This window comes from Octopus bimaculoides, chromosome 15 (assembly GCF_046866305.1).
Source record: "Octopus bimaculoides isolate indiv1 chromosome 15, ASM4686630v1, whole genome shotgun sequence".
NCBI lineage: Eukaryota > Metazoa > Mollusca > Cephalopoda > Octopoda > Octopodidae > Octopus > Octopus bimaculoides.
In genome coordinates this window covers 14,279,796-14,306,753 of record NC_142942.1, presented here as the reverse complement: position 1 = coordinate 14,306,753, position 26,958 = coordinate 14,279,796, and the positions used below count along the sequence as shown (strand labels likewise).

The 26,958-nt window shown below is 38.9% G+C and overlaps 1 protein-coding gene across 1 annotated transcript; it reads right to left on the bottom strand.

Annotated features, from left to right (window-relative positions):
• Positions 1–3,489: 3,489 nt before the first annotated feature.
• On the bottom strand, positions 3,490–15,966 carry LOC106871054 (sorting nexin-22). The gene is made up of 5 exons (XM_089363471.1): positions 15,831–15,966; positions 14,601–14,705; positions 12,292–12,380; positions 11,120–11,214; positions 3,490–9,122 (listed from the first exon to the last, which is right to left on the bottom strand). Exons 1-5 carry the CDS (start codon positions 15,891–15,893, stop codon positions 9,046–9,048), a joined length of 429 nt encoding a protein of 142 aa, XP_089219597.1. The 5' UTR covers positions 15,894–15,966; the 3' UTR covers positions 3,490–9,045.
• Between the last annotated feature and the right edge of the window lie 10,992 nt (positions 15,967–26,958).

Below are 26,958 nucleotides of genomic sequence, written 5' to 3'. Positions count from 1 at the left end.
TATTGTCGCCATTATTTTTGACTCGTCTATCGTGCTATCGCCGACACCTCCGCAAGACAATGACTTTGAAACGTCTACCTTGACGGTAATTCGAACTCGTATATATCACATAACTGACACTGACTCCAACGACTCAACTGCTATCGATCTTCTACGACTGACTGACTGACTTTATAGTGGCTGAACGAGTCCGGAATTAGTTTGTCACGTGGGAAGGGGGAGTATCATTTTCACTACAACACAATGGACTAGCTTAAACTACCTACATTCTTTTGTGGGGAAAAAAAAAAGATGGCACACCCAGTGACTAAGGGCTTAGATATTGTCAAACCGCATAGGTAAATTGAATAATATTGAAAGCAGCAAAAATACTGTTACACCGTGTGCCTACCTAACAAAAGAAAAACGTCTGCAGGTCTGTTTACAAAGGTGTACATGCATGAATAAATTCTAAACAACATAACCCCAAACTTAATCAATATAAATTTTTCCCGTACACTTTTCCATAACAGTCCAAATTAAAAACCTAATTACCAACCCACTCAAACTTACACACCCAAAGATAATTTTAACACAACAGAGAATATATAAAGGTAATACTAACTCTAATGCATCGCAGTTTGACGATGTCATAGCTGACCGAAACTTCAGTCTGTCAACATTCTTTTATGATGTGTGTGTGTATTAAAGATTAACAACAGATGTTATGTAATTACCTTCATTAGCTTACTAAGAAGCAATGACATTAGTGTGAGTGCATGAACCATAGCTTCTGTGTAGCTATCAAAACAAAGAATATGTTTATTTCGGAAAGCAGTTAAATATACAGGGTGCGGTGAATATATTGTCTAAATTACGCAAAGATGAAAATAACAGTGACGTCTCATTTTAACAGATATATTTACCAAAATTACATAAAAATATCTTGAAATACTAAAGAGTAAATTCATTCAATAAAACAGCCATTGGCTTCAACCACAGCCACCAAACAACTTCGGAATCTCCTGCAACTCTTCTGGAAGGTCTCCTTGTTTAGGTTGGTGAATGCTGCCATAATCTTTGTCTTCAGTTAATCTTTGCTGTTGTTACAAGGAGCTTTGGCTCGACCAATTGCGCCCCACACATAATAATTAAGGGGGTTGCAGTCTGGGGAGTTAGGTGGCCAGATGTTAAGGGTGATGTGGTTACAGAAATTGTATAACAGCCATGACTGGGTTCTCCTGCTTGTGTGGCTTGGTGCAGATTCCTGTTGCCAGACATAGGGTCTTCCAGCAGCCACCCTCTTGACCCAGGGCAGCACCACCTCCTCCAAGCACTTGATGTAAGCCTCCATGCTGGGAAGATGGAGGCATAACGTTGCCATCACTAGTGATTATTCCAAACTATGATGTTGACAGGATGTTTGATTTTTATCACTCTCAGTACATGTTTTGGGGACATGGCAAACCAACGGTTGTTCTGTGTTCACCATCTGTTCGTATTGGCGCTTCTGGCGCGAATGCCAAACAGTACAGCATATCGTTTCCAAATTTCTTGTAGAGTGAATTGCCTCATGATGCTGTTTTTCTCACAGACGGTGCCCAATTGACCCTACTATACTGTGTAGTCGACAAAATGAAAAACAAACAATGCACGTGCACGCGAAATTAAAAACATAAAATGATGATAATTTACCTATCAAACCCTGTATATGTATAGATTGAAAATCAGAGAAAACTGTGAAATTGGTTAAGTCTTTAAAAATTTGAAAAAGGAAATCTAAATGAATCCCAGTGCATTTCCAACTTCTTTTTTCTATATTTCTACTCATGCAGAGTGGAGGTGCAATGGCCCAGTGGTTAGGGCAACAGACTCGCGGTTTCAGTTCCCAGACCAGGCATTGTGAGTGTTTATTGAGTGAAAACACCTAAAGCTCCACGAGGCTCTGGCAGGGGATGGTGGCGAACCCTGCTGTACTCTTCCACCACAACTTTCTCTCACTCTTACTTCCTGTTTCTGTTGTACCTGTAATTCAAAGGGTCAGCCTTGTCACACTGTGTCACGCTGAATATCCCCGAGAACTACGTTAAGGGTACACGTGTCTGTGGAGTGCTCAGCCACTTGCACGTTAATTTCACGAGCAGGCTGTTCCGTTGATCGGATCAACTGGAACCCTCGACGTCGTAAGCGACGGAGTCCCAACAACTCATGCAGAATAAAATAACATTGTTTTCAATATATGCCTCTTTGTTACCAGTATCAGCGCTGCAGACCGTACCTCTGTCTTTCATAATGGTATGTTTTTCATCAATGAATCTTGTTTCACACTGATATACATCTTTCCTTGTTTATCACGTGAGTTTGGTTCCAAATCATGTTAAATAGATCAGTGATAAATGAATAATAGATCGTATGGGAAAAACAGATTTCATTCCAAGACCCCCAAATTTTTCTGAACATTGTTGATGGTCGCTGCATTGTGATTTTATGGTTTAAATAATGAGTATATGCAGATATACATATATATAAAACTCCGTTGGTTACGGCAACAAGGCTTCCTGCTGTTCCAATCAACAGAACAGTATGCTCATGAAATTAATGTGCAAGAGGCTGAGCATTCCACAAATACGTGTACCATTAATGTAACTCTCAGGGAGATCCAGTGTGATAGAGAATGGGAGCAGGTTGGCCCTTTGAAATACAGGTAAAAGTAATTTTTGTCGGCTGAGGGGACTGGAGGAATGTAGAAATAAAGTGCGTCACACAAGGACACAACGCACAGCCAGGAATTGAACTCATGACTCATGGGGCAAATACTGTAATGACTAAGCCACAAGCCTGCACACTATATACACACACACACACAGGAATGGCTGTGTGGTAAGTAACTTGATTACCAACCACATGGTTCCGGGTTCAGTCCCACTGCATGGCACCTTTGGCATGTGTCTTCTACTATAGCCTCAGGCCGACCAAAGCCTTGTGAGCGGATTTGGTAGATGGAAACTGAAAGCAGCCTATCATATATATATATATATATGTATGTATGTATGTGTGTGCATATGTTTGTGTGTCTGTGTCTGTTCCCCCAACATCGCTTGACAACCAATGCTGGTGTGTTTACGTCCCCGTAACTTAGCGGTTCAGCAAAAGACACAGATAGAATGAGTACTAGGCTTAAAAAGAGTGAGTCCTGGGGTCAAATTGTTCGACTAAAGGTGGTGCTCCAGCATGGCTGCAGTCAAATGACCGAAGCAAATAAAATAAAAGAAAATATTGCACCAGCATGACCGCAGCCACTTGGCTGAAACAAATAAATAAATATATATATATATATATATATATATATATATATATATATATATATATACACACACACACGCACGCACATGTACATACATACACACATATATAGAATAAAAAATATAACATAAATCAAGTAAAAAATAAAAGCACAACACTTGGCAGTGAGAGGATTGTAGAAGAAGAATATAAAAACAACAGTAGTCGTAGAATTGCAATGAAATTTTAAAGAGGAATTCTTTGAAATATTTTGTTTTTTTACAATTTTGGTTTACAAAGTTTTTTGTCTGTTTTTCTTGTTTTTTTTTTCTTTCTTTTCTTCTCAAAGCAAAACAATGCAAATTTTTTCATAAAAAAAAATGAAAGATGTATTAATAAAAAAAAATGACACTGATTTCTAAGACAGGCACAAAACAATTTGGCCACAAATTCTTGGAGGTAAAGTACAAATCAATTAAATTGACTTCTTGTACTTCATTTTACTGAATTTTTTGGAAGAATGATGAAATGCTAAATTGACCCCAGGAGGGTAGGATTTCAATTGAGAACATGAATAAAACAATGTAATTGAATTCTACAATGCATTTTTAGTTACTGCCTTACTGATCCTGCTTACCACAACAACAACAATAATAATAATAATCCTTTCTACTAAAGGCACAGGGCCTGAAATTTTGGGGGCTGGGACTAGTCGTTTTACATTGACCCCCCCAGTAGGATTTGAACTCAGAATGTACACAACTGGAACAAATACCACATAATTTTTTTATAATGCTCTACTGGTTCTGCCAGTTCACACTAATAATACTGATGGTTGCTAAGATAGATTCAAGGCCAGAAATTGAGCCGAGGTGAAGGTCAGCTGGTTAAACCAACCCCAGATCTTGACTAGTGTTTATTTTATAATAGCCCATCCACATTTAGAATGAAAAGCAAAGATGTCCTTGGCAAGAATTGAACTTGGAACATAATTGGACAGTTCAATGGCAGAATGTATTTATTGCATCACTTCCCATTCTAGACAGTATAGAAAGAATTTTCTAACATAGGCACAAGGCTTGAAATTTGGGAAAGAAGATTAGTTGACAGTATACCAAACCCCTCCATGTGTGAGAGGTACATTATTTTATCATAAAATAAAATGAAATTTTATTCATAAACACCAGTATATGTGACTAGTATTATAAACAAAGTACAGTTACATACACCAGTAGGTGACTGGTACTTTATTTCACTTCGAAAGGGTGAAAGGTAAAATTGGCCTTGGCAAGATTTGATCTCAGATCATAAAGGGCCAAAGAATTATGTCAGACACTCTCTAACGATTTTGCCAATCTATTGCCCTTGTAGCAATAATAATTATTTCTAAATTAGGTACAAAGCCTGAAATTTGAGTTAGGGTAAGGGTTAGTCAATGAAGTCAGCTAGTACTTGCTAGTATTTGCCTGTTACTTTATAGACACCAAAATGGGCCTGGTTCTCTGTCAGTTACGATGAGTGAGTGTCCTAGTTGGTCTGATCAACAGAGCAGCCAGCTCATGAAATTAACATACAAGTGGCTGAGCACTCCACAAACACGTGTACCCTTAATTTAGTTCTCAGGGAGATTCAGCGTGACACAGGATGTGGCTAAGCAGACCCTTTGAATTTACAGGTACAACCCCACTTTTGCCAGCTGAATGGACTGGAGCAACGTGAAATAAATTATCTTGCTCAAGGATGCAATGTGCTGCAGGGAATCGAACTCACAATCATACAGTTGTGAGCCAAATACCATAACCACTTGGCTACACACCTTCATGGCCCCAAAATGATAAAAGACGAAGTTGACCTCAGCAAGATTTGAACCCTGGACATAGAGAACCAGAGCAAATACTGCAACAAATACTATTCTGATCTGAACAATTTTCCCAATTCACTGAAAATGATAACAACTACAGGGACCCATGAACATCCCGCATTTTATAAAAAAATTCCTATTTCTGTTTTGATGCATAAATAGATCTTCATAACATCATTTCATTAAGCTAAAGATTTCGAATATATCTTGGATTTCATTCCATAGTTAAGATTGTTTAAAGCATAACACCTGAACATATATGACCAGCAGAATATCATAGAGGGACTGGGTTTATTTTATTTTTTTGTTTTATTTTTTAAATGTGACTAGGAACAAAATCAGCTTGTGTTAATGACAATAATCATCATCATCATCATCATTGACATCATTAAACATCCGCTTTCCATGACTGGAACTGGTAAACCGGAAAGCTGCACCAGGTTCCAGTCTGCCAATAATAATAATAATAATAATAATAATAATAATAATAATCCTTTCTACTATAGCACAAGGCTCAAAATTTTGGAGAGAAGGGACTAGTTGATTACATGAGCCCCAGTGCTTGACTAGTTCTTATTTTATCAACCCTGAAAGGAGGAAAAGCAAACTGACCTCAGCAGAATTTGAACTCAGACTGTAAACACAAACAAAATGCCACTAAGCATTTTCTGCAATGTGCTAATAGTTCTGCCCAACACCTTTGTAATAATAATAATGCCTTCTATTGTAGGAACAAGGCTTAGAATTTGGTGGGAGAGGACTAGCTGATTACATCAACCCCAGCGCTTGACTGACACTTATTTTAACGACCCCACCCCCACAAAAGGGTGACTAGCAAAGTTGACCATGGTAATAATGCTCCTACTAATAATGGTGGGCATTTTTTTTCCTAAGCAGATATGAAGCCAGATAATTTTTATACAGCAAGTCTTATATATGCCAAGTAAAATAAAACCCCAGTATATTACTGGTTGAACTACTTTATCAATACTTCTCTCTCATTCTCTCTGTCTAGAAATCTCTACTATGTGGACCCTTCCTTCGCTTGATATAAATACTACAACGAAATATCTTTCATATCACATTTTATCATCTTGAAGACAGAAAAAAATAAAAAGTAAAAGAAGGAAGGATGCATTGAATTATGTAGCTCTAGGTAGACTGGTTGGCACTCTGTCGGTTACGACGACGAGGGTTCCAGTTGATCCGATCAATGGAACAGCCTGCTCGTGAAATTAACGTACAAGTGGCTGAGCACTCCACAGACACGTGTACCCTTAACGTAGTTCTCGGGGATATTCAGCGTGACACAGAGAGTGACAAGGCTGACCCTTCGAAATACAGGTACAACAGAAATAGGAAGAAAGAGTGAGAGAAAGTTGTGGTGAAAGAGTACAGCAGGGTTCGCCACCATCCCCTGCCGGAGCCTCGTGGAGCTTTAGGTGTTTTTACTCAATAAACACTCACAACGCCCGGTCTGGGAATTGAAACCACGATCCTACGACCGCGAATCCGCTGCCCTAATCACTGGGCCATTGTGCCTCCACTCTAGGTAGACTATGCTTGAAATATAAGAGAGGATGGTCACAGTTTAAATGCCTTTGATTATAAGAATAACTGATGAGAGTTGATATGAGAGATGTTATATGGTTCATTAACCAGCTACAAGCAGCAATCAAACCTTCCTGAAATCACACCCTGCCGTCTTACAAAAAGAAGGACATTGAACATAGTAGTACTAGAAATACAAAAAGATGGGATACTCTTAGCTGGGAAACCTATGATTATAGGTGCGTTAAATCAGGGTTGATCAGGAGCTTGAAAATGTTCTTTTTTTCTCTGACAGTGAAATAAAAAGCCAACTAGACCTTGGAAGGATTTGAACTCAGAAATGGGAAAACATTTTGTCCAGCACTCTACTATGTCTGCCACACGTCTCTTTACTTACAGCAATTATGAAAATAATTCTTTCTACTATAAGTAAAATTTTGTGGAGAGAGGCTAGTCGATTACATCAACCCCAGGGAAATTTGAACTCAGGATGTGAAGCCAGAAAAAATGTGCTAAGCATTTTTGTCTGACGAACTAATGAATCTGTCAGCTCACTGCTTTAACAACAATTATAATAAAAGTATGAGAAATGATTACGATAACAGGAATGATGATGATGATGATGATGATGACAAGGATTTCTAAGACAGGATCAAAACCAAAAATGTGGTGGGAACTGAGATGTAGTGGAGTTAATCCACTCTAATACTTGACTGGTAATCTACTTTATTGAATCCAAAAGAATGAAAGGAAAAATTAAGTTTGGCAGGATCTGAATACAGGATGTTAAGAGCTGGAAAAATAATAATAATAATAATAAAAATAATAATAATCCTTTCTACTATAGGCACAAGGCCTGAAATTTTGTGGGAGGGGACTAGTCGATTACATCAACCCCAGTGTTTCATTGGTATTTAATTTAATTTATTGACCCCGAAAGTATGAAAGGCAAAGTTGACTCCAGCAGAATTTGAACTCGGAAAATAAAGATAGGCATTTTGTCTGGCATGCTAACAATTCAGCCAGCTTGCTGCCTTAATAATGATAATGATAATAATAATAATAATAATAGCAACAATAATAATTCTCTCTATTATAGATACAAGTCCTGTTTGGAGAGGGTTAGGGTTAGAGGAGAGGGGGTAAGTCGATTACATCAACCCCAGTGATCAACTGATACTTATTTTATTAACCTCCAAAAGGATGAAAGGCAAAGTCGACCCTGGCGAAATTTGAACGGAAAGATGGACAAAATGCCACTAAGCATTTGCCTGACTCTTCTAGCTCACTATCATAATAATAATAATTATTATTATTATTTCTTTATTGCCCACAGGGGGTTAAACGGAGAGGGGACAAACAAGGACAGACAAGGGGATTAAGTCGATTACATCGACCCCCAGTGATTAACTGGTACTTATTTAATCGATCCCGAAAGGATGAAAGACAAAATTGACAATAATAATGCAATAATACAATAATAATGTTGTATGAATGAAATGATGTGGTATGACTATAAAAAAAAAGAAAATTTATACACAGCTGCTACATCAACAGACTTTCCCAAGAGCATAAAATGTTGGCATATTCTACAAAAGTAGCAATATTAAGGTCTGTAAAGGTTGGTAATGGCTAAAAAGCAGTTTTTAGAAAAAAAACAGAAAACCATCCCAATATTTATAAGTGTGTCTCCTGAGATGCACAACACTGTTTCTAATGCAAAAAAAAAAAAAAAAAAGCACAAAAAAACCTCTGGATGAATGCCTTAGATTCACATATACAAGAATAACAATGATTCGTTACGAAAAGGTACAAGACTAGAAAATTTGATGACTGGGAGAGGAGATGGTCAGTCATATCAAACCACAGTATATGACTGGTATTTTATATAACTGACATTGGGAAAATGAAAGGCAGAGTTGATCTTGGCAGGATTTGAACTTGGAACATAAAGTGCTACAGCTAAATGTTGCAAGGTATTTTGTCTGATGCTCCACCAATTCGGCGAATAATAGTAATAATAATGATTTCAAATTTCTGCCACAAGGGCAGCTTAGAGGAGGGGATAAAGTCGATTACATCATCCCCAGTGCATAACTGGTACTTAATTTATCGACCCCCCCCCCCCAAAGGATGAAAGGTAAAGTCTACCATGGTGGAATTTGAACTCAAATTGGAGCAACGGGCAAAATACTGCCAAGCATTTGATCCAGCGTACTAAAGATTCTGCCAGTTTGCTGCCTTAGTAATAATAATAATAATAATAATAATAATGGTTGAGAAATGAATTGCACTTTTATACAAAATAGCAGAGTTCAAAAAGAACATAAAAAAAAAAAAAGCAGTCTGTTCATGTTGCATGTGATGGTAAGCTACCGAACTGTGGCATCGTGTTCAGTGGAATATAGTCCAAGATGTACACCTGAGATAATGGTATCTGGAAGCAACGCTGAAGAAAAGAAGAAAATAATATTAGAAATAGACATATATATATCTGTATTCCCGAGCGTCAAACTAATACATCCTTTTGTTGTTTACACCACCTGTCCTCGTCTGTTGTTGTTTTTTTTTCGTACATTCTCCCACACACACACATATATATATATATATATATATGTATATATATATAAAGTTTTTAACTTTTAAATTTTCATATTCAAAAGAGACAGAGACTTCAAACTCGATATATCGATTTATTCACCACTCTATGTTAACATTTATATATTATATATATATGTATATATAAATATATAAATAAAAGCAATAGAAGCAATATTAATCAGAAAAGCCAATCTTTATGTCCAACTTCACTTGGAGGTTGTGTAAGAACATGGAATACTGTGTTAATTATCTTGAGAGGACTTCTCATATGGACTTGTGGCACTAAAAGTGCTAGGATTTATATCACTGACAGATGAGAATCATCTGCTATCACCACAGGAACTGCCAGATCAAGAGATTTCACCTTGTTTTGGGCTCCTCAGTAGCAACTAAACAGCCAAATCTCTCGTCAACAATACAAAGAGCACTGCAGGCATGGCTGTGTAAGAAGCTTGCTTCCCAATCATATGGTTCTGGGTTCAGTCCTACTGCATGGTACCTTGGGCAAGTGCCTTCTGCTATAGCCTCAGGCTGACCAAAGCCTAGTGAGTGGATTTAGTAGATGGAAACTGAAAAGAAGCCCATTATATATATATATAGGTGTAGGACTCAGAATGTAAAGCTGGACAAAATGCCACTAAGCATTTTATGTGGAATGCTAAAGATTCTGCCAGCTCGCCACTCTAAAGTGTTTAAATATTATTTTCTACTCTAGGCACAAGGCCCGAAATTTTGGGGGAGGGAGCCAGTTGATTAGATCGACCCTAGTATGCAACTGGGACTTAATTTATCAATCCCGAAAGGATGAAAAATAAAGTCGACCTTGGCAGAATTTGAACTTGGAATGTAAAGACAGATAAAATACTGCTAAGCATTTCGCTCGGCATGCTAACGTTTCTGCCAGCTCACCACCTTAAAGCATCTAAATATTGAAAGTCGTTTGCTATGTCAAGAATAGAGTTCACTCACAAACGAGTACGAAGTGGTAACATCTGCCGTGCTTTCGCTAATTGTCTTAAATATCTATGTAATTTCAAAAACACAAACAGACATTTTCTTGGTCCTCCATATAGAGAGACGGGTGCACCAATAAGCTGGTAGCCATTTTCAGCTAGGTAGACTGGAGCAAAATAAAATGAAGCTCCCTGTTCAAGGATACAACATGCCGCCTGGTCCAGGAATCGAACCCATGTCTTTATCATCGCTAACACAACACTAAACCGCTTGGTCAAACACGGTTTCACATTTTGTTAGGGTACGTGATGTTACTTCATTTAATTAAAGGTAGGTAACTCTCGAGCGCTTAAAACAGACGTTTGCATATCCTTTCCTATGAAAATCTTCCAAAAGCAAAAAGCATTTAAAACTGTTGTTAGTTGAGATAAATTTTCCCCAAAACAAGACGATTGTATATTTTAAATGGTTCAAGGTTAAAAGAAAAAAAAGCTCAGTTAAAAGAAGCCCAGAGAAAAGAAAGAGGGAGAGATATAGTGCAAAAGAGAGGGGGGGGGAAAGGGAGGGGGGAGAGATAGTGCAGAGAAACAGAGGCGGGGGAAGAGAAAGAAAGTAGGAAAGAGGTAGGGTGGGGAGGAGCTGGTGCAGAGAAAGAGAGTGAGAAGAGAGGTAGTGCAGAGGGAGGAAGAGGGATAGCACAGTGAAAAAGAGGGAAGGGGAGCTATAGCATAGAGAGAAGGCAGGAGACATAGCAGAGAGACAAAGAGCAATGGAACAGAGTGAGAGGAAGGAGACTGTAGAGAGAAAGAGAGGGAGAACGAGGAGAAATAGCTAGAGGCGTAAAAAAAGAAAGAGAAAATCAAGCAAAAAACATGACTGCACAGAACTTACTTTTGTTAGTGTCGTACAGAAAGGCATCTTCTTCAAACTTGACCATTGGTTTGTGGGAACATAGGACAGGTTCCTGGAGCATATGGTCCACAGACCTTCAAAACGAAGATAGGAAATAATCAAGTTATAAGGATTAAGGTTTGATAGTTTGTAATTGGTCAGGTTTACTGAGGACGTTTTGCAGGGAACAGAACTAGGGTTCAAGTTTACAGCAGTGATTCTCAACCATTTTTTTTTTTTTATCTATGGGGTCCCATAGGTATTTATTTTGCTCGGGTTGACTCTTATAGCCATTTGGTGTTTTTAAAAAAAATACTATTATATTTTTATAATTAACAATTATTAGGAATTGCAGTAAAAAAAAATATCCGTCTTTACATTCTGAGTTCAAATTCCACCAAGGTCAACTTTGGCTTTCATCCTTTTGGGGTTGATAAATTATGTACCAGTGACACACTGGAGGCGATGTGAGCAACTAGTACTCTCTTTCAAATTTTCAGGCCTTGTGCCTTTAGTAGAAAGGATTATTATTATTATTATTATTGAGTGAGAGAGTAGTGCATGCCATTAAAGTGACACTGGGGTACAAATATACGAAGCCCAGTATACCCATCATGACTACCCGTCTGATAAGGGTACACCAGGCACATGCATCACAACCATATGTGTGCGACATGGTGATCTCATATCAAGATAAACAGCACATGACCTCGCAGGTGGGGCCCAGTTAGAATTTTCTTCAGGTCGAGTAGCCCATCCCACTCAAAGGGTCCCTGAATAACGTTTGTTTAAGGATGTTGAGTAAACCACCCATGTTTCCAAAGGTGAATTATCCAAACCCCAAAGAACTCCTCTCAACACATGGCTATGATGCTCCCCCACTACTTCTGCTCATGATCAGAGATGCACATATCGTCAGCCACCAAGGGACATGCTCAACTGGTTATCATTATTATTATTATTATTATTATTATTATATAGGGTGGCAAGTTAGCAGAATCATTAGTACGCCAGAGAAAATGCTTAGAGGTATTTTTTCCAGCTTTATGTTCTGAGTTCAAATTCCATCAAGGCCACTTTGCCTTTCATCCTCCTGAAGTCAATAAAATAAGTTCTTTATGATGATGATGGTTATAATGATGATGATGATGATTTGAAATGCTGCTACTTACTCAAAGCCGGGTTCATATGGCTCCAGTTCTAAGAAATTGAACAATGCCGGAGGAATGTAACCATTGCTGCTGGTGGTTTGACATACAGTCTGTAAAAGAAGAGAATAAACATTAGCATTTGACTTTCATTGATGTTGTAAAAAAACCTCACTACCAACATATAATTCAATGACATAAGCGGCTTTACTACTTCACATTATTGACAATAATATGAGGCTCATTATTGACAAAAATAAATACTTTACTACCTATGCATTATTGACAATGATATAAGAGGCCTCACTACAAAGTATCATTAACAAAACAGATATTACTATCTACATGAGTGTCATTGATGTAAGAGGCCTAACTACCTACATACTATAGTCACTGATACAAGAAACCTCATTACTGGCATATTATTGACAGAAGAGATCTTGCTATTTATACATCATTAGTATTGATGTGGAAGGATTCACTATCATATATTCTCCATTATGACACAGATATGAAGAAAATAGAAAAAAGAAAATAAACTCCAGCATCAGTGTAATCTTACATCATCATCATCATCATCATCGTTTAACGTCCGCTTTCCATGCTAGCATGGGTTGGACGATTTGACTGAGCACTGGTGAAACCGGATGGCAACACCAGGTTCCAATCTAATTTGGCAGAGTTTCTACAGCTGGATGCCCTTCCTAACGCCAACCACTCAGAGAGTGTAGTGGGTGCTTTTACGTGTCACCCGCACGAAAACAGCCACGCTCAAAATGGTGCATCTCATGTGCCACCCACACAAGAACCAGTCCAGGGGCACTGGCTGGCAACGATCTTACTTGGCTTGCCGGGATATATATATATATATATATATAAACTTGGTACTAGTTCAAATATGTTTGAGAAATATTTGAGCCTCTAAGAAGTAAGTAGGAAGGCAGACAAATCATAAAGCCCTTCAGGTAGATGGCCCTGCATGATCTGTAGAAAACGTTGCCTTTCATCCTTTCGGGGTTAATAAATTAAGTACCAGTGAAACACTGGGATCGATGTAATTGGCTAATTCCCTACCCACAAATTTCAGGCCATGTGACTATAGTAGAAAGAATTATCATTATTATTATTATTATCAAAGTGTAAGAAGTGAGGTGGAGGCGCAATGGCCCAGTGGTTAGGGGCAACGGACTCGCGGTTTCGATTCCCAGACCGGGCATTGTGTGTGTTGATTGAGCGAAAACACCTAAAAGCTCCACAAGGTTCTGGCAGGGGGTGGTGGGCGACCCCTGTTGTATTCTTTCGCCCCCAACTTTCTCTCACTCTTTCTTCCTGTTTCTTGAGTAAAGCTGCGATGGACTGGCGTCCCGTCCAGCTGGAGGGGAGGAACACATACGCCACAGAAACCGGGCCCATGAGCCTGGCTAGGCTTTGAAAGGGTGCATAAATAAATAAAAGAAGTGAGGTTAAATATCAGAATGCAAGGTCTCACAGATGTGTGTGTGTGTGTCAATGTCTCCTAAGCCTCTTCCATAGCACCGGAAGAGATTGCAGAAGGTTGTTTGTGAGCCAGTGTGCTTTGCTCTAGTTTTGCATGGCAGGAAGCGAACGAGAGGAAAAGAATCTCCCACCCACCCCACAACCCACATCCCACCTACCCCACCCTGGAATAAGATGCCAACATTATAATAACACAAGTAACATGGCTGCGTTCCCAAGTGGCCTACTGCTCTGATTCCTGTGAATGAAGCCACGTACAGAAAATTTGATATAAAAAGAAAAATCATAAAAAATTGTTTAACCCTTTAATATTTGAACTGGCCATATCCAGCCAAAACATGCTGCCGTTTGTAAACCTAAACTATTTTCTCCATAGGTAATTCAAGAGAAAGTACAGCGAATTCATGCAAGGATGTGCACTAAGGGAAAACTAGACAGAAACTTACACTCTACTGCTGATGGTCCCAGCTTGTCACCAACTGTTATTGTCAGCTTGTGTATTCATTACTCAAGACAGCATTCATCAACAGGGGCACCATGCATCACCCAAGATGTTTTAAGTTCAGAAAACTGTTCGTAAACCAATTTGCTCATGATGAGAGGAATTCATGAACTGGGATTCCATGACAAACTTCTTTCAGTTTCCATCTACAATATCCACTCAAAAAACTGGCCAACACAGGGCTGTTGTAGAAGGCACTAGGCCAAAGTGCCAAACAGTGGGATTGAACCCAAGACTACATAGTTGAGAAGCAGACTTAACCATACAGCAACTCCTGCACTCATAACAACAACAACAACAAAAAAAAAAGCAGATAAAATTGTATAGGAATTACCTGGATGTAAAGTTGAAGACGCTGCCTTCTTTGTTCCAACACTTTGTGGTTCCATTTTAACATCTTCTTTGGAGGGAATTCTGGAGTAGCAATCAGTTTCTTTAGCTGCAAAAGTCAAGTTTACCATTATTCAAGGAAAAAGTAACCAAATTAATTTAACAACTGAAATCATTCAAACATCAAAAAAACTATCATACATAAAATGGTGGGAGCAGAGTTCTGGGATCTACATTTTCTCTCATAAACTCGATGATCATTTTCTGATGTCCCTATGTCTTATTTCCAACACATGACCAGTTCCAGACCACCAATGTCTCCTAAGTGTAAGGAACTATAAAGACATATTTCTGAACTCAAGTGCTTCAAAGCCAAAGCTAAACTCATGCTGAAGTGTTAGTGCTAAACTCCAGTACTTCAGAACTACTTTTAAACTTCAGTAGTGAAAAGTCAGCACAAACATTAGTTCTTCAGGGCTAGTTCTGAACTCTAGTACCTGAAGGTCAATGCTCCATTTCAGTGCATAACCTCCTAATTCTGAATTCCAGTACTTCAGAGCCAGTTCTGAATTCCACTATTTAAGGGCCATTTCTGAACTCCAGTACTTCAGGGCCAAACTTTTACTCCAGTACATAAGACCTAGTTCTGAACTCCAATACTTAAGGGCCAGTTCTGAACTCCAGAACATAAGGCACACAATTCTGAATTCCAATACTTAACGGACAGTTCGGAATTCCACTACTTAAGGGCCATTTGTGAACTCTGGATCTTAAGGGCTAGACTTCAACTCCATTACATAAGGCACACAGATCTGAATTCCAGTACTTAATCCTTCTGATACAAACCCACTTGAGAACGTCTCTGCTTTTATGACACAAGTTCCCTGTTTAAAAGTAATTTAAATCAAAACTTTCCATCAAAATTTCATGTAAATTTTTCATCCAAACACCAGCCTAATGATGAAAAAGTCATTTTATTAAATTCTTAATTATAATCAACGTTAAGCGAGGCCAAGGCAGCATGTTTCAACAGAAATAGGGTCACAAAAAGGTGGGAAATAAAATTCTCTTATGATATAATACTAACTTATATTTGGTAGTATTCCTGGAAAATTTGGTAGCTATTCCCCAACTGTTAAATTCATTAAAGACTAAACTGATTAAGATCTAATAGGCCAAGGTTTAACAGAAATTTTGGAAAGATAATGACAAGAATAAAGATGTGAGTGGTTACCTGTTTGTGCAGATCTTCAAATTCAGTATAGCGTCTTTCGACCGAATTATATCTTCCAGACATCCATACTTGGACATAAAATACCTATGGAATATAATTAATGCAGACGGTTTAATATTTTCTTTCCATCCACTGAGATAAAAAAAAAGGACAAATAACTAATTTTCCAACTTAAAAACGAGAAAAAAAAAAGAAGTGGTTCTCTCCCTTGAAGTACATAGATTCTCCCTTCCTCTCTCTCTCTCTCTCTCTCTCTCTCTCTCTCTCACTGCCATAATAGCACTTCGACAATGCAACAAACACGTGGATTTAATATAAAGTGCTTCTTTTACAAGCCAAAGTTGTTAGCAATACAATGATCTGGTTCCCATTATCTATCTAACACGCTAAATAGCTCCATGCATGAGTGTGTGTGTGTGTGTGTGTGTGTGTGTGTGTGTGTCTGTGTGTTATGCGCGTCTGTGTATGTGAGTGTGTTCGCGCGCGCACGCATGTGTCTGTTAATGTTTTTATGCAAAGTTCTCTTTTACTCTTTTACTTGTTTCAGTCATTTGACTGTGGTCATGCTGGAGCACCGCCTTTAGTCGAGCAAATCGACCCCAGCACTTATTCTTTGTAAGCCCAGTACTTTATTCTATCGGTCTCTGTGTCTGTGCTTGTCCCCCCCAACATCGCTTGACAACCGATGCTGGTGTGTTTACGTCCCCGTCACTTAGCGGTTCGGCAAAAAGAGAACCGATAGAATAAGTACTAGGCTAACAAAGAATAAGTCCTGGGGTCGGGTGCTCCGCAGTCAAATGACTGAAATAAGTAAAAGAGTAAAACAGAGTAAGAGTATATGCACACTCACACACACACACACACACAGAGTGTGAAACATAGAATGGGAAAGTATTACTACTTATTTGTAAAAATGTAATTCTAAATCAAACATTTAACAGAAAACCCGGAAAAAAAAAAAGGCGGGTAAGAAAAAAAATATAAACAAAAATAAAACGGAAACCTTATATTCCACTAATACACATCACAGATGTTAACAGTCTGAGGATAGAATTTCAGTCCAATATTTTTAATGGGATTTAGTTATAAAAGTTTAGCCCACCATATATGTGCATTGTTATTTTAATTTATATTAGCACTGTCACATGATTGAAGGTTGGGTCTTTAGAATACAGCACTTGTCACATTGCAAGCGAGAGAGTCTGTTAATAGTTAATTTCCATCATGTGAGCATTCTTGTGAAGGAAGCATGGCTTAGTGGTTAGGACATTTGGCTAATGATTGTAACATCGTGAGTTCAATACCTAGCACAGTGCTGTGTCCTTGAGCAAGACACTTTATTTCACGTCGCTCCAGTCTGCTCAGCTGGCAAAAATGAGTGGTAGCTGTATTTCAAAGGGGCCAGCTACACTTTGCTTGAAAACACTGATGGGGTAGGGTGACTATGGCTAGGGATACGAGGATATACCAGTCGGCTCAAACCCAATAAGGGACCAAACAAAAAGAGAAAAAAAAAGGAAAGAAAAAGATGATGATGATGATGATGGTGATACTGGGAAAAAGATAAGATAAAATAAATAAATAGATAAAATACATTGCATTTATAAATTAATCCTTGCATCCTAATTAGCGATTACTTGTTAATTGTATACTGATTGACAATCTGTCAAGGAGTGTGTCTGTGTGTAGTGTGCGTGCATGTGTGTGCGCATGTGTGTATGTTTTTGCTAATATATGTAAGTGTTTAACCACACACACTCATCATTGATAGCTTCAGGTGACTCACTGAAGCTGGTCAGATATAATCCTGCCATAACGTTTTCCAATGAACAGTTTCCTTCCTAATTAAAATACCTTACTTACATTATATGGTTCCAATCACTATAACCTTTGATTAGTCCAACTAATTAGCAATCTCGCTCCTCTCACTTCACGGCATATATCTATACCTACGGACCATTTTATTGGTCAACAGAGGGCATACAGTTTGACGAGTTGTAAACGGTAACCAGATAAATCTACCCTCCAAATTCACACCCTATTCACTTCCACCACCGCCACCACCATTTAATGTCTGTTTTCCATGCTGTCATGGGTTGGACAGTTTGACAGGAACCAAGCAACCACATGGTTGCATCAAGTTCCAACATCAGCCTTGGCATAGTTTCTATGGCTGGGTATCCAGCCTAATGCCACCCACTTAACCCTTTAGCATTTAAACAGGCCATATCTGGCCAAAAGCATTCTGCCTGTTTTATGTTCAAACTGGCCAGATCTGGTCTCTCACACCAACCCTACAATACTGTTTTAAAAATCAACAGCTACCTCATCGAAATCTCATAGCTACAAGATAATGCATGTGTAGCAAACTCATAAGAAGCGGAGAGAGAACGTAGGTTCGTTTGCCCATGCAGGAGAAATTATTGATTTCTCATTGGTTAAAAATTACTGCCCATATACGAATTCTGAACTTCGTTGAAGAAGTCTTTCATGAAGTACGGTTCTAGAATTCGTGTATGAGCTTGCTACACATGATTAGTTCAAAACAATGTGGATGAAAAGGCATTAATTTTGGCAGAATAATGTGAACACTAAAGGGTTAAAACCCATATATATATATATATATATATATGTTAAATCTCTGAACGAGGTATTAACAGTAACTGCACGACAAGGTGAAGTATATTTGCCACTTAAATGCGGCTGACCCCTAAGGGTGGATGTTACTGTTGCTTTTAGCCCCAGAACATCTCCTCCAGCTAGCTATTGACACAGATCTGTGTCCTGTCTGTATTTGCAAAGGGAAGTCATCCTTCCCATCTTGATCTGCGATACGTACGGATTTGAGTTTCTGGGTATTTATCCGTCCTCAGCGTACGACAATTGCCGATCTTTCATGTGAAAAATGTCCCGATGCAAATACGTATTTACCTTTTCCAAGTGAAAATATTCACTGATCTTGAAACCCCTGGTTGCATTTTTGCTCCTACTTGTTTGGGTATGAACTTGCCGGGAACCATCTGACTGACCATACGGAATGTTCAGTAGGTAGTCGAAACCTGTTACAGTCTGTCAGATACCGGCCATGATGAAATACCACAAGGTATTGAAAATACGTATTCGCCTTTATATATTTAATCCTTTATATTGAACACTCAATATTTCATATATTCAATAAGACATATTCCATATATTCAATAAGACATTCAATACTTCATTTCATTGTACCATCCATTTTTATATTATATATTATATATTCCATATTCTATATCCCACATTAATTTTACAAGAATATAAATAAAACATAAAAAACAGACAGAGTTGGAACTCTTTTAAATAAAATAATATATTCCTCTATACACGATCATACAAAACCCCCTTTTTTTGTATTTATTTTTACTCATATATATATATATATACATGTATGTATGTATGTATGTATGCATGCAAGAATATATGCATCTGTGTGAGTGTGTTTCTGTGCTTGTGTGTGTCCTCCACCATTGCTTGACAACTAATATCGGTTTGTTTACATCCCTGAAACTTAATGGTTCAGAAAGAGAGACTGATAGAATAGGTACCAGGTTTTAAAAAAGCACTAGGGTTGATTTGATTGGATAAGATCCTATGAGGCAGTGTTTCAGCATGGCCACAGTCGAATGAATCAAAAAATAAAAGATGTGTGTGTGTGTGTGCGTGCGCGCGCGCGCGTGTGCTTTGACACAGCATAATATTCGTAAACGAGTGTCACTGTCATCCAGGCAGTGTCGTTTATTTCCAATATTCTTCATAAACATGCTTGGAAAAAGGTGAAGGTTGGCAACAGGAAAGGCATCCAGCTATAATAGATAAAAAAAAATCCATCCAAATAAACCCACCCAACCCATACAAGCATGGGAAAGAGGACATTAATCCGATAACGATGATAATGGTTGTGATAAATAAACGGGCAAAACGGAACAAAAATAACCTAGTGATTAATTATGAATACATGCGTTTGCTTAAGAGTAGTTTATCCTGTTTGTTATGATGGTGGTGGTGACAGCTGTGGTGATGGTGGAGGTGGTAGTTGTTACCGGAGCTGCTGTTTGTTGAAAATCCAGTCCCGATTGAACCAGCCTATGATTAAAAAAGTTCTTGTCATGACTACCCAACTTTTTTTATTCAGACATTGTGTATCCAGGACTATATTAGTTTTAAAAAAATGTCCTTCCTTTCCTTATCAAACACAACAGATGGTGAAAGTTGCTAAACATTTATAAGTTGCTCAACATTAAGCTGCTAGTTCTAGTGAGCCTAGAGGCCATACAAAGGCTCTCTCTCTCTCTCATCAAGTTGTTTGACCAAAGTAAGCCCTGACAGAGGGGTCCTTTGATGAAAGGCTCTCCAGCATGGACAATCTCTACAGCTTTTCATATTCTGTTTCAGAAATACTTATTAAAACCCTGTGGAGACGCAATGGCCCAGTGGTTAGGGCAGCGGACTCGCGGTCATAGGATCGCGGTTTCGATTCCCAGACTGGGCGTTGTGAGTGTTTATTGAGCGAAAACTCCTAAAGCTCCACGAGGCTCCGGCAGGGGATGGTGGCGAACCCTGCTGTACTCTTCCACCACAACTTTCTCTCACTCTTACTTCCTGTTTCTGTTGTACCTGTAATTCAAAGGGTCAGCCTTGTCACACTCTGTGTCACGCTGAAAATCCCCGAGAACAACGTTGAGGGTACGCGTGTCTGTGGAGTGCTCAGCCACTTGCACATTAATTTCACGAGCAGGCTGTTCCGTTGATCGGATCAACTGGAACCCTCGACGTCGTAAGTGACGGAGTGCCAACAACAAAAAATTAAAACCCAACATTATCCAATGCACCCTTCATTTTTGTTCTAAAGGCAAGATATGACTTAAAGGAGATATACTTGCTATTTCTAGCAGCTCGAGTGGCCACAGGAAGGTTTCTGAGTTAGCTTGTTTTTTCTTTTTTTTTTTTCGTGGTTGCAGAGTTGATGTTATTGGTGTCAGAGCAGATAATGGCTACTCTTTGCCATGAGATCTGTTATTACTATCCAGCATATGACACAGTAATTTTGATTTATCCTACAAACTAATTGGCATTTGTTAAGGACCTTAAGTTCAAATTGCTTTCTCTCTTTTTTTTTCTCTGCCCTCTGCTATTTTTAATTTATTCCTATTCTGAGTCTATTTTTCTCTTATCTTTTATTTGTTTCAAGTCATGAGACTGCGGCCATGCTGTAGCACCATCTTGAAGAGTTTTTAGTCCAACAAATCGACCCCAGAACTTTTTTTTTTTTTTTAAAGCCTGGCATTTATTCTATTGGGGTATTTTTGCTGCGCTGCTAAGTTACAGGGCCATACACAAACCAACACCAGTTTCCAAGTGGTAGTGGTGGTGGTTGAGACAAACAGACACAATAACACACACACAAACATATATGATGGGTTTCTTTCACTTTCTGCGTACCAAATCCACTCACAAGGCTTTGGTCGGCCCAAGGCTATAGTAGGAGACACTTCCCCAAGGTGCCAAGCAGTGGGACTGAACCTGGAATCATGTGGTTGGGAAGTAAACTTCTTACCAGATAGTCATACTTCCGCTTAAGAAATATTTTTTCTTTCTTTCTTTTTCGTATTTTCAGTATGAACTCAAAAAAATAACAAGCTTGTGAGAGGATTTGGAAGACGAAAACTGAAAGAAGCCTGTCGTATATATGTATATATATATATATATGTGTGTGTGTGTGTTTGTGTGTGTGTATGTTTGTGTGTCTGTGTTTGTCCCCACCAACATCGCTTGACAACCGATGCTGGTGTGTTTATGTCCCTGTCACTTAGCAGTTCAACAAAACAGACAGACAGAATAAGTACTAGGCTTGCAAAGAATAAGTCCTGGGGGTTGATTTCTTTGACTAAAGGCAGTGCTCCAGCATGGCCACAGTCAAATGACTGAAATAAGTAAAAGAGAAATTGGTGAAAGCACCATTCTGAACTGAAATCCCACCGACATCAACCTCAACACCAGCGCTTACCCTAATTATAACAGTTTTAAAAATATTTAAAACAAAAGTACTTAGATTCCTCTTTCAAACATAATGCTGATTCAGTCACATAATTTGAAATTAATCCTGCAATTAATTCTGCATTATGACATAGCCTTGAGATCTCCATAATGAAATTGTTTATTTTTAGAATGACATTGTAGGGTAGGTGTGAGAGGCTGGATCTGGCTGGCGTGAACATAAAGCATGTAGAATATTTGGGCCAAACATTGCTGGAATACATATATATTTATATATACACATGGTGTATATGAATATTTATATATGTAAAGATGTGTGTGTGTGTGCTGATGTTAGGAAGGGCATCTAGCTGCGGAATTCATGCCAAATCAGATTAGAACCTATTGCAGCTTCACAGTTTTCAGTCAAAGGGTTCAATCCATGCCATCATGGAAAATGGACATTAAATGATGATATATGTGTGTGTGTGTGTATCTATTTATATGTATATATAGGCATAGGAGTGGTTGTGTGGTAAGTAGCTTGCTTACCAACCACATGGTCCCGGGTTCAGTCCCACTGCGTGGCATCTTGGGCAAGTGTCTTCTCCTATAGCCTCGGGCCGACCAAAGCCTTGTGAGTGGATTTGTTAGACGGAAACTGAAAGAAGCCCGTCGTATATATGTATATATATATATGTGTGTGTGTGTGTTTGTGTGTGTCTGTGTTTGTCCCCCCAACATCACTTGACAACCGATGCTGGTGTGTTTATGTCCCCGTAACTTAGCGTTTCGGCAAAAGAGACCTATAGAATAAGTACTAGGCTTCCAAAGAATAAGTCCTGGGGTCGATTTGCTCGACTAAAGGCGGTGCTCCAGCATGGCCGCAGTGGAAGCGCAATGGCCCAGTGGTTACACACACACAAATATATATATAGATAGAAAGATATACACACACACGTGTGTAAATTTGTCAGGGAGTAATTGACCAAACACTAACCTCATTAAATCATAATGTTATCATACAATTGCAGCAAAACAAACTGTGTTTAAATAAAATATGGGATGGTCACAGCTGCAACATTTCTGATCGCAGACCCCGCTCAATCAATCCTGACCTAGGGCTAAACAACTTAAACAACAATTGTAACAAGACACTGGGACACGAAATCATTGCAGTGTATGCCAATGACTGTGTGTAATAATTAAACGACATGATTGTAATTGAAGTCAGCACGTATAGGAATGCAATAAGCACTCATTACCGTTTATCTGTAACATCATATATATGTGTCTATATATATATATATATATAGATAGATAGATGTATGCATATATTACATACACATGTGGGTGACTCAGAAATGAGTAATCTATCTATATGTATATGTATATATATATATATCATCATCATCGTCATTTAACGTCTGCTTTCCATGCCAGCATGGGTTGGACGATTTGACTGAGGACTGGCGAACCAGATGGCTACACCAGACTCCAATCTGATCTGGGAGAGTTTCTACAGCTGGATGCCCTTCCTAACGCCAACCACTCCAAGAGTGTTGTGGGTGCTTTTACGTGCCAGTCAGGCAGTACTGGCAACGGCCACACTCAAATGGTGTTTTTTACGTGCCACCTGCACAGGAGCCAGTCCAGCGGCACTGGCAACGACATAGCTCGAATGTTTTTTCATGTGCCACCAGCACCAGCAGAGGTAAGAGCTCTCTGAACTTTGCCCAGGCTATTCTTATTCTAGCAGCTACACTTTCAGTGCATCCTTACCCCACTACTGACTTGGTCACCTAGGTAACGGAAGCTATCAACTACTTCTAGTTTTTCTCCCTGGAATGTTGGAATGTGGCAGTTGTTCTCTGCACATTTTCAGTGTTTATTGCTCCTGAGCATCTGCCACATACAAAAACTATCTTCCTAGTAAGCCTACCTTTGATATTGCTGCACCTCTTATATGTCTATAGCTTACACTGGGTACATCTTATAGAGTTTCTACCTACGCCTTTTCATATATATATTTATAATCGATTGTTTACCATCTGAAAACTTTGAGTCTGCCTTCTTTTTTCTACATGTAGCGATGTATATATATTTTGTACATGAAAACCCAAGGTTTTATCTGTTTATTTGAATCATTGTCTTTCATTTTATAACTATATATACCTAAATAAATTAATGAATAAATAACAACACATGGATGTGTCAATATACTCCAGCTGTTTCTAACAAATTTTTAATCAATTTATGGAGATGTTACATCATTAATAAAACTGTTGCAATGGTCATAGAATCATGAAGTGGTACAAGCTGTTGGCTTTTGAATGTTGTGCTTCATGTATTCACCTGATGGATACAGTTTTTCTAATGATTTAATATCTCCATTAATTGATTAAAAATTTGCTGGAAACAGCTGTAGGAAATTGACACATTATCCATCTGCTGTTACTCTTTTACTTGTTTCAGTCATTTGACTGCGGCCATGCTGGAGCACCGCCTTTTAGTCAAGAAAATCGACCCCAGGACTTATTCTTTGGAAGCCTACTACTTATACTATCGTTCTCTTTTGCTGAACCGCTAAGTTACAGGGATGTAAACACACCAAGCGATGCAGGGGAGACAAACACAGACACACACATACATATTACGACTAGCTTCTTTCAGTTTCCGTCTACCAAATCCACTCACAAGGCTTTGGTCGGCCTGAAGCTATAGTAGAAGACACTTGTCCAAGGTGCCACGCAGTGGGACTGAACCCGGAAACATGTGGTTGGTAAGTAAGCTACTTACCACACAGCCACTCCTGCGCCTGTTGCTATTTATTTATTATTCACCTTTCTCGAAACCTGCTCCTTACGTAGATCCGAAATACATTATGGACCGTACATTTAGTTCAAGGTGCATCTCAGGACTAATGATATACTCAGTTGAGTACAGTTAATCGTATACATAACCTGAATATTTTCCTGCCTGTACTCCGATACTCGCATATGTATTCCTTTATTTTTGTTGTGTACACATTTTATGAAATTAGTATTAGCTTATCTCTCTCTTTCTTGCAGAACCCCTAGGAACCTTTTGCAGAATCCTAGGGTTCCAGGGAACTCCGGTTGAGAAACGCTGCTATATACTATGTCATTTTGTATGCCAGAAGATATGGTAGGTGTTGTGAAAGCATAGTAGCAAGAGTAAGTATTGGCTAAAACAAAAAAGCTCAGGGACCTAATTCCTCTGTTAGCGATACAGGATTACCTCTCTGAGTGAAAAACAGATTGTATGATGCTCATGTATGTTGTTGTTGTTGGCACTCCGTCGCTTACGACATCGAGGGTTCCAGTTGATCCGATCAACGGAACAGCCTGCTTGTGAAATTAACGTGCAAGTGGCTGAGCACTCCACAGACACGTGTACCCTTAACGTAGTTCTCGGGGATATTCAGTGTGACACAGTGTGACAAGGCTGACCCTTTGAATTACAGGCACAACAGAAACAGGAAGTAAGAGTGAGAGAAAGTTGTGGTGAAAGAGTACAGCAGGGTTCGCCACCATCTCCTGCCGGAGCCTCGTGGAGCTTTAGGTGTTTTCGCTCAATAAACACTCACAACGCCCAGTCTGGGAATCGAAACCGCGAGTCCGCTGCCCTAACCACTGGGCCATTGCGCCTCCACTGCTCATGTATGAAATATGATACAACACGATAGTGAAACATTGGCAATGAATACAAAGGATGAGTGAAATCTGGATAGATGATCAAGAAAGCATGTCTCGCTGGAAGTGTTATGTTAGTGTGTATGAATGATGGAGCACAAGTGATCTGAATGGAATAATATGGATATAGGTAGAACCTTGCTAGGGGACAGGGTGCAAGGTCAAAGAAAAATTGTGCTGCGGAGGAGATATGACATGTATGAAGGGTGGAAAGAAGTGCCAAGGAATCAAACTTGAAGAAACTTGAGAATGCGGAAGACATAGGAGAAAGCAGCAAAAGCTGAACTTATGATAGCGAATCACACGAAAATGACGAAAAGCCCACAAGTGACAAGATGCTGTACTGTAGAAGACTCCTGAAAGTAAGGGAAAAATATATATGTATGGAGAGCGGTTTGTTGCCAGTACCTCCTGACTGGCCTTCGTGCCGGTGGCACGTAAAAGCACCCACTACACTCTTGGGGTGGTTGGCGTTAGGAAGGGCAACCAGCTGTAGAAACCCTGCCAGATCAGATTGGAGCCTGGTGTAGCCATCTGGTTCACCAGTCCTCAGTCAAATCGTCCAACCCATGCTAGCATGGAAAGCGGACGTTAAACGATGATGATGATGATGATGATGATAGAGAGAGAGAGAGAGAGAGAGAGAGAGAGAGAGACGAATACTCTGTAGAATAAACACCTCTTAAAAATTGAACAAAAAACCTGCAGCTTTTCTTTTCGTTGTAGGGTTTGTTTTGCTTTTTATCATTCTGATCTCGATTAAATTAAGCACTAGTAAAATAACGAATCGAATTAATCACTTGGCTTCGCAAGTCGCCAAAAGAAGCCATCAGGACAGACAGAAAAGTCGACTTCACCGAGTACATGACAATATTATATATATATGTAATTGCATAACAAGCAGAAACATGCGAGGAGAAGGTTTACAAACCAACTTGGTGGCTTAAAAATGACAGCTTTATGTACGTATACATTGTAATATTCTCCTGTACACTGATGCATACATAACGCTTTGTGTGTATAGGTTGTCAACAGACAAGAAGGAACCTTAGCGAGCTTAAGTCAGTGTTGAAAGCACAATTATTCTAAATAGTCAGAGGTGGTTTTCTTCAGATATGAATGGACAGCTGTCGCATTATATATACAGCATAAACCAACCCTAACCCTGTTTACAAGCCGACTCCTGATTTATGGCCAGGAAATCCCGGAATTTTTCAAGTACTTCCAATAAAAATCGACCCTAGATTTTTAGGTCTGTTTTAACATATATATTACCAAATCTAGTGTACATGTCGAACTTGGCCCACACTTTCTAGCACCTTAAGTGCAGGCACACTATTCTGTTAGTACCTTATCCAAAGACAGAAGAACGAAGGAAAAATTTTCGATTAGCCGTTTTTCTG

What these genes read in the sequence shown, in the direction of transcription:
- LOC106871054 (XM_089363471.1), bottom strand. Translation starts at nt 15,893, where the DNA reads ATGTCTGGAAGATATAATTCGGTCGAAAGACGCTATACTGAATTTGAA. An exon ending in TTGAAGATCTGCACAAACAG is followed by an intron (nt 14,706 to 15,830) that starts GTAACCACTCAC and finishes TGACTTTTGCAG; the next exon opens with CTAAAGAAACTGATTGCTAC. An exon ending in CCATATGAACCCGGCTTTGA is followed by an intron (nt 11,215 to 12,291) that starts GTAAGTAGCAGC and finishes TTCGTTTTGAAG; the next exon opens with GTCTGTGGACCATATGCTCC.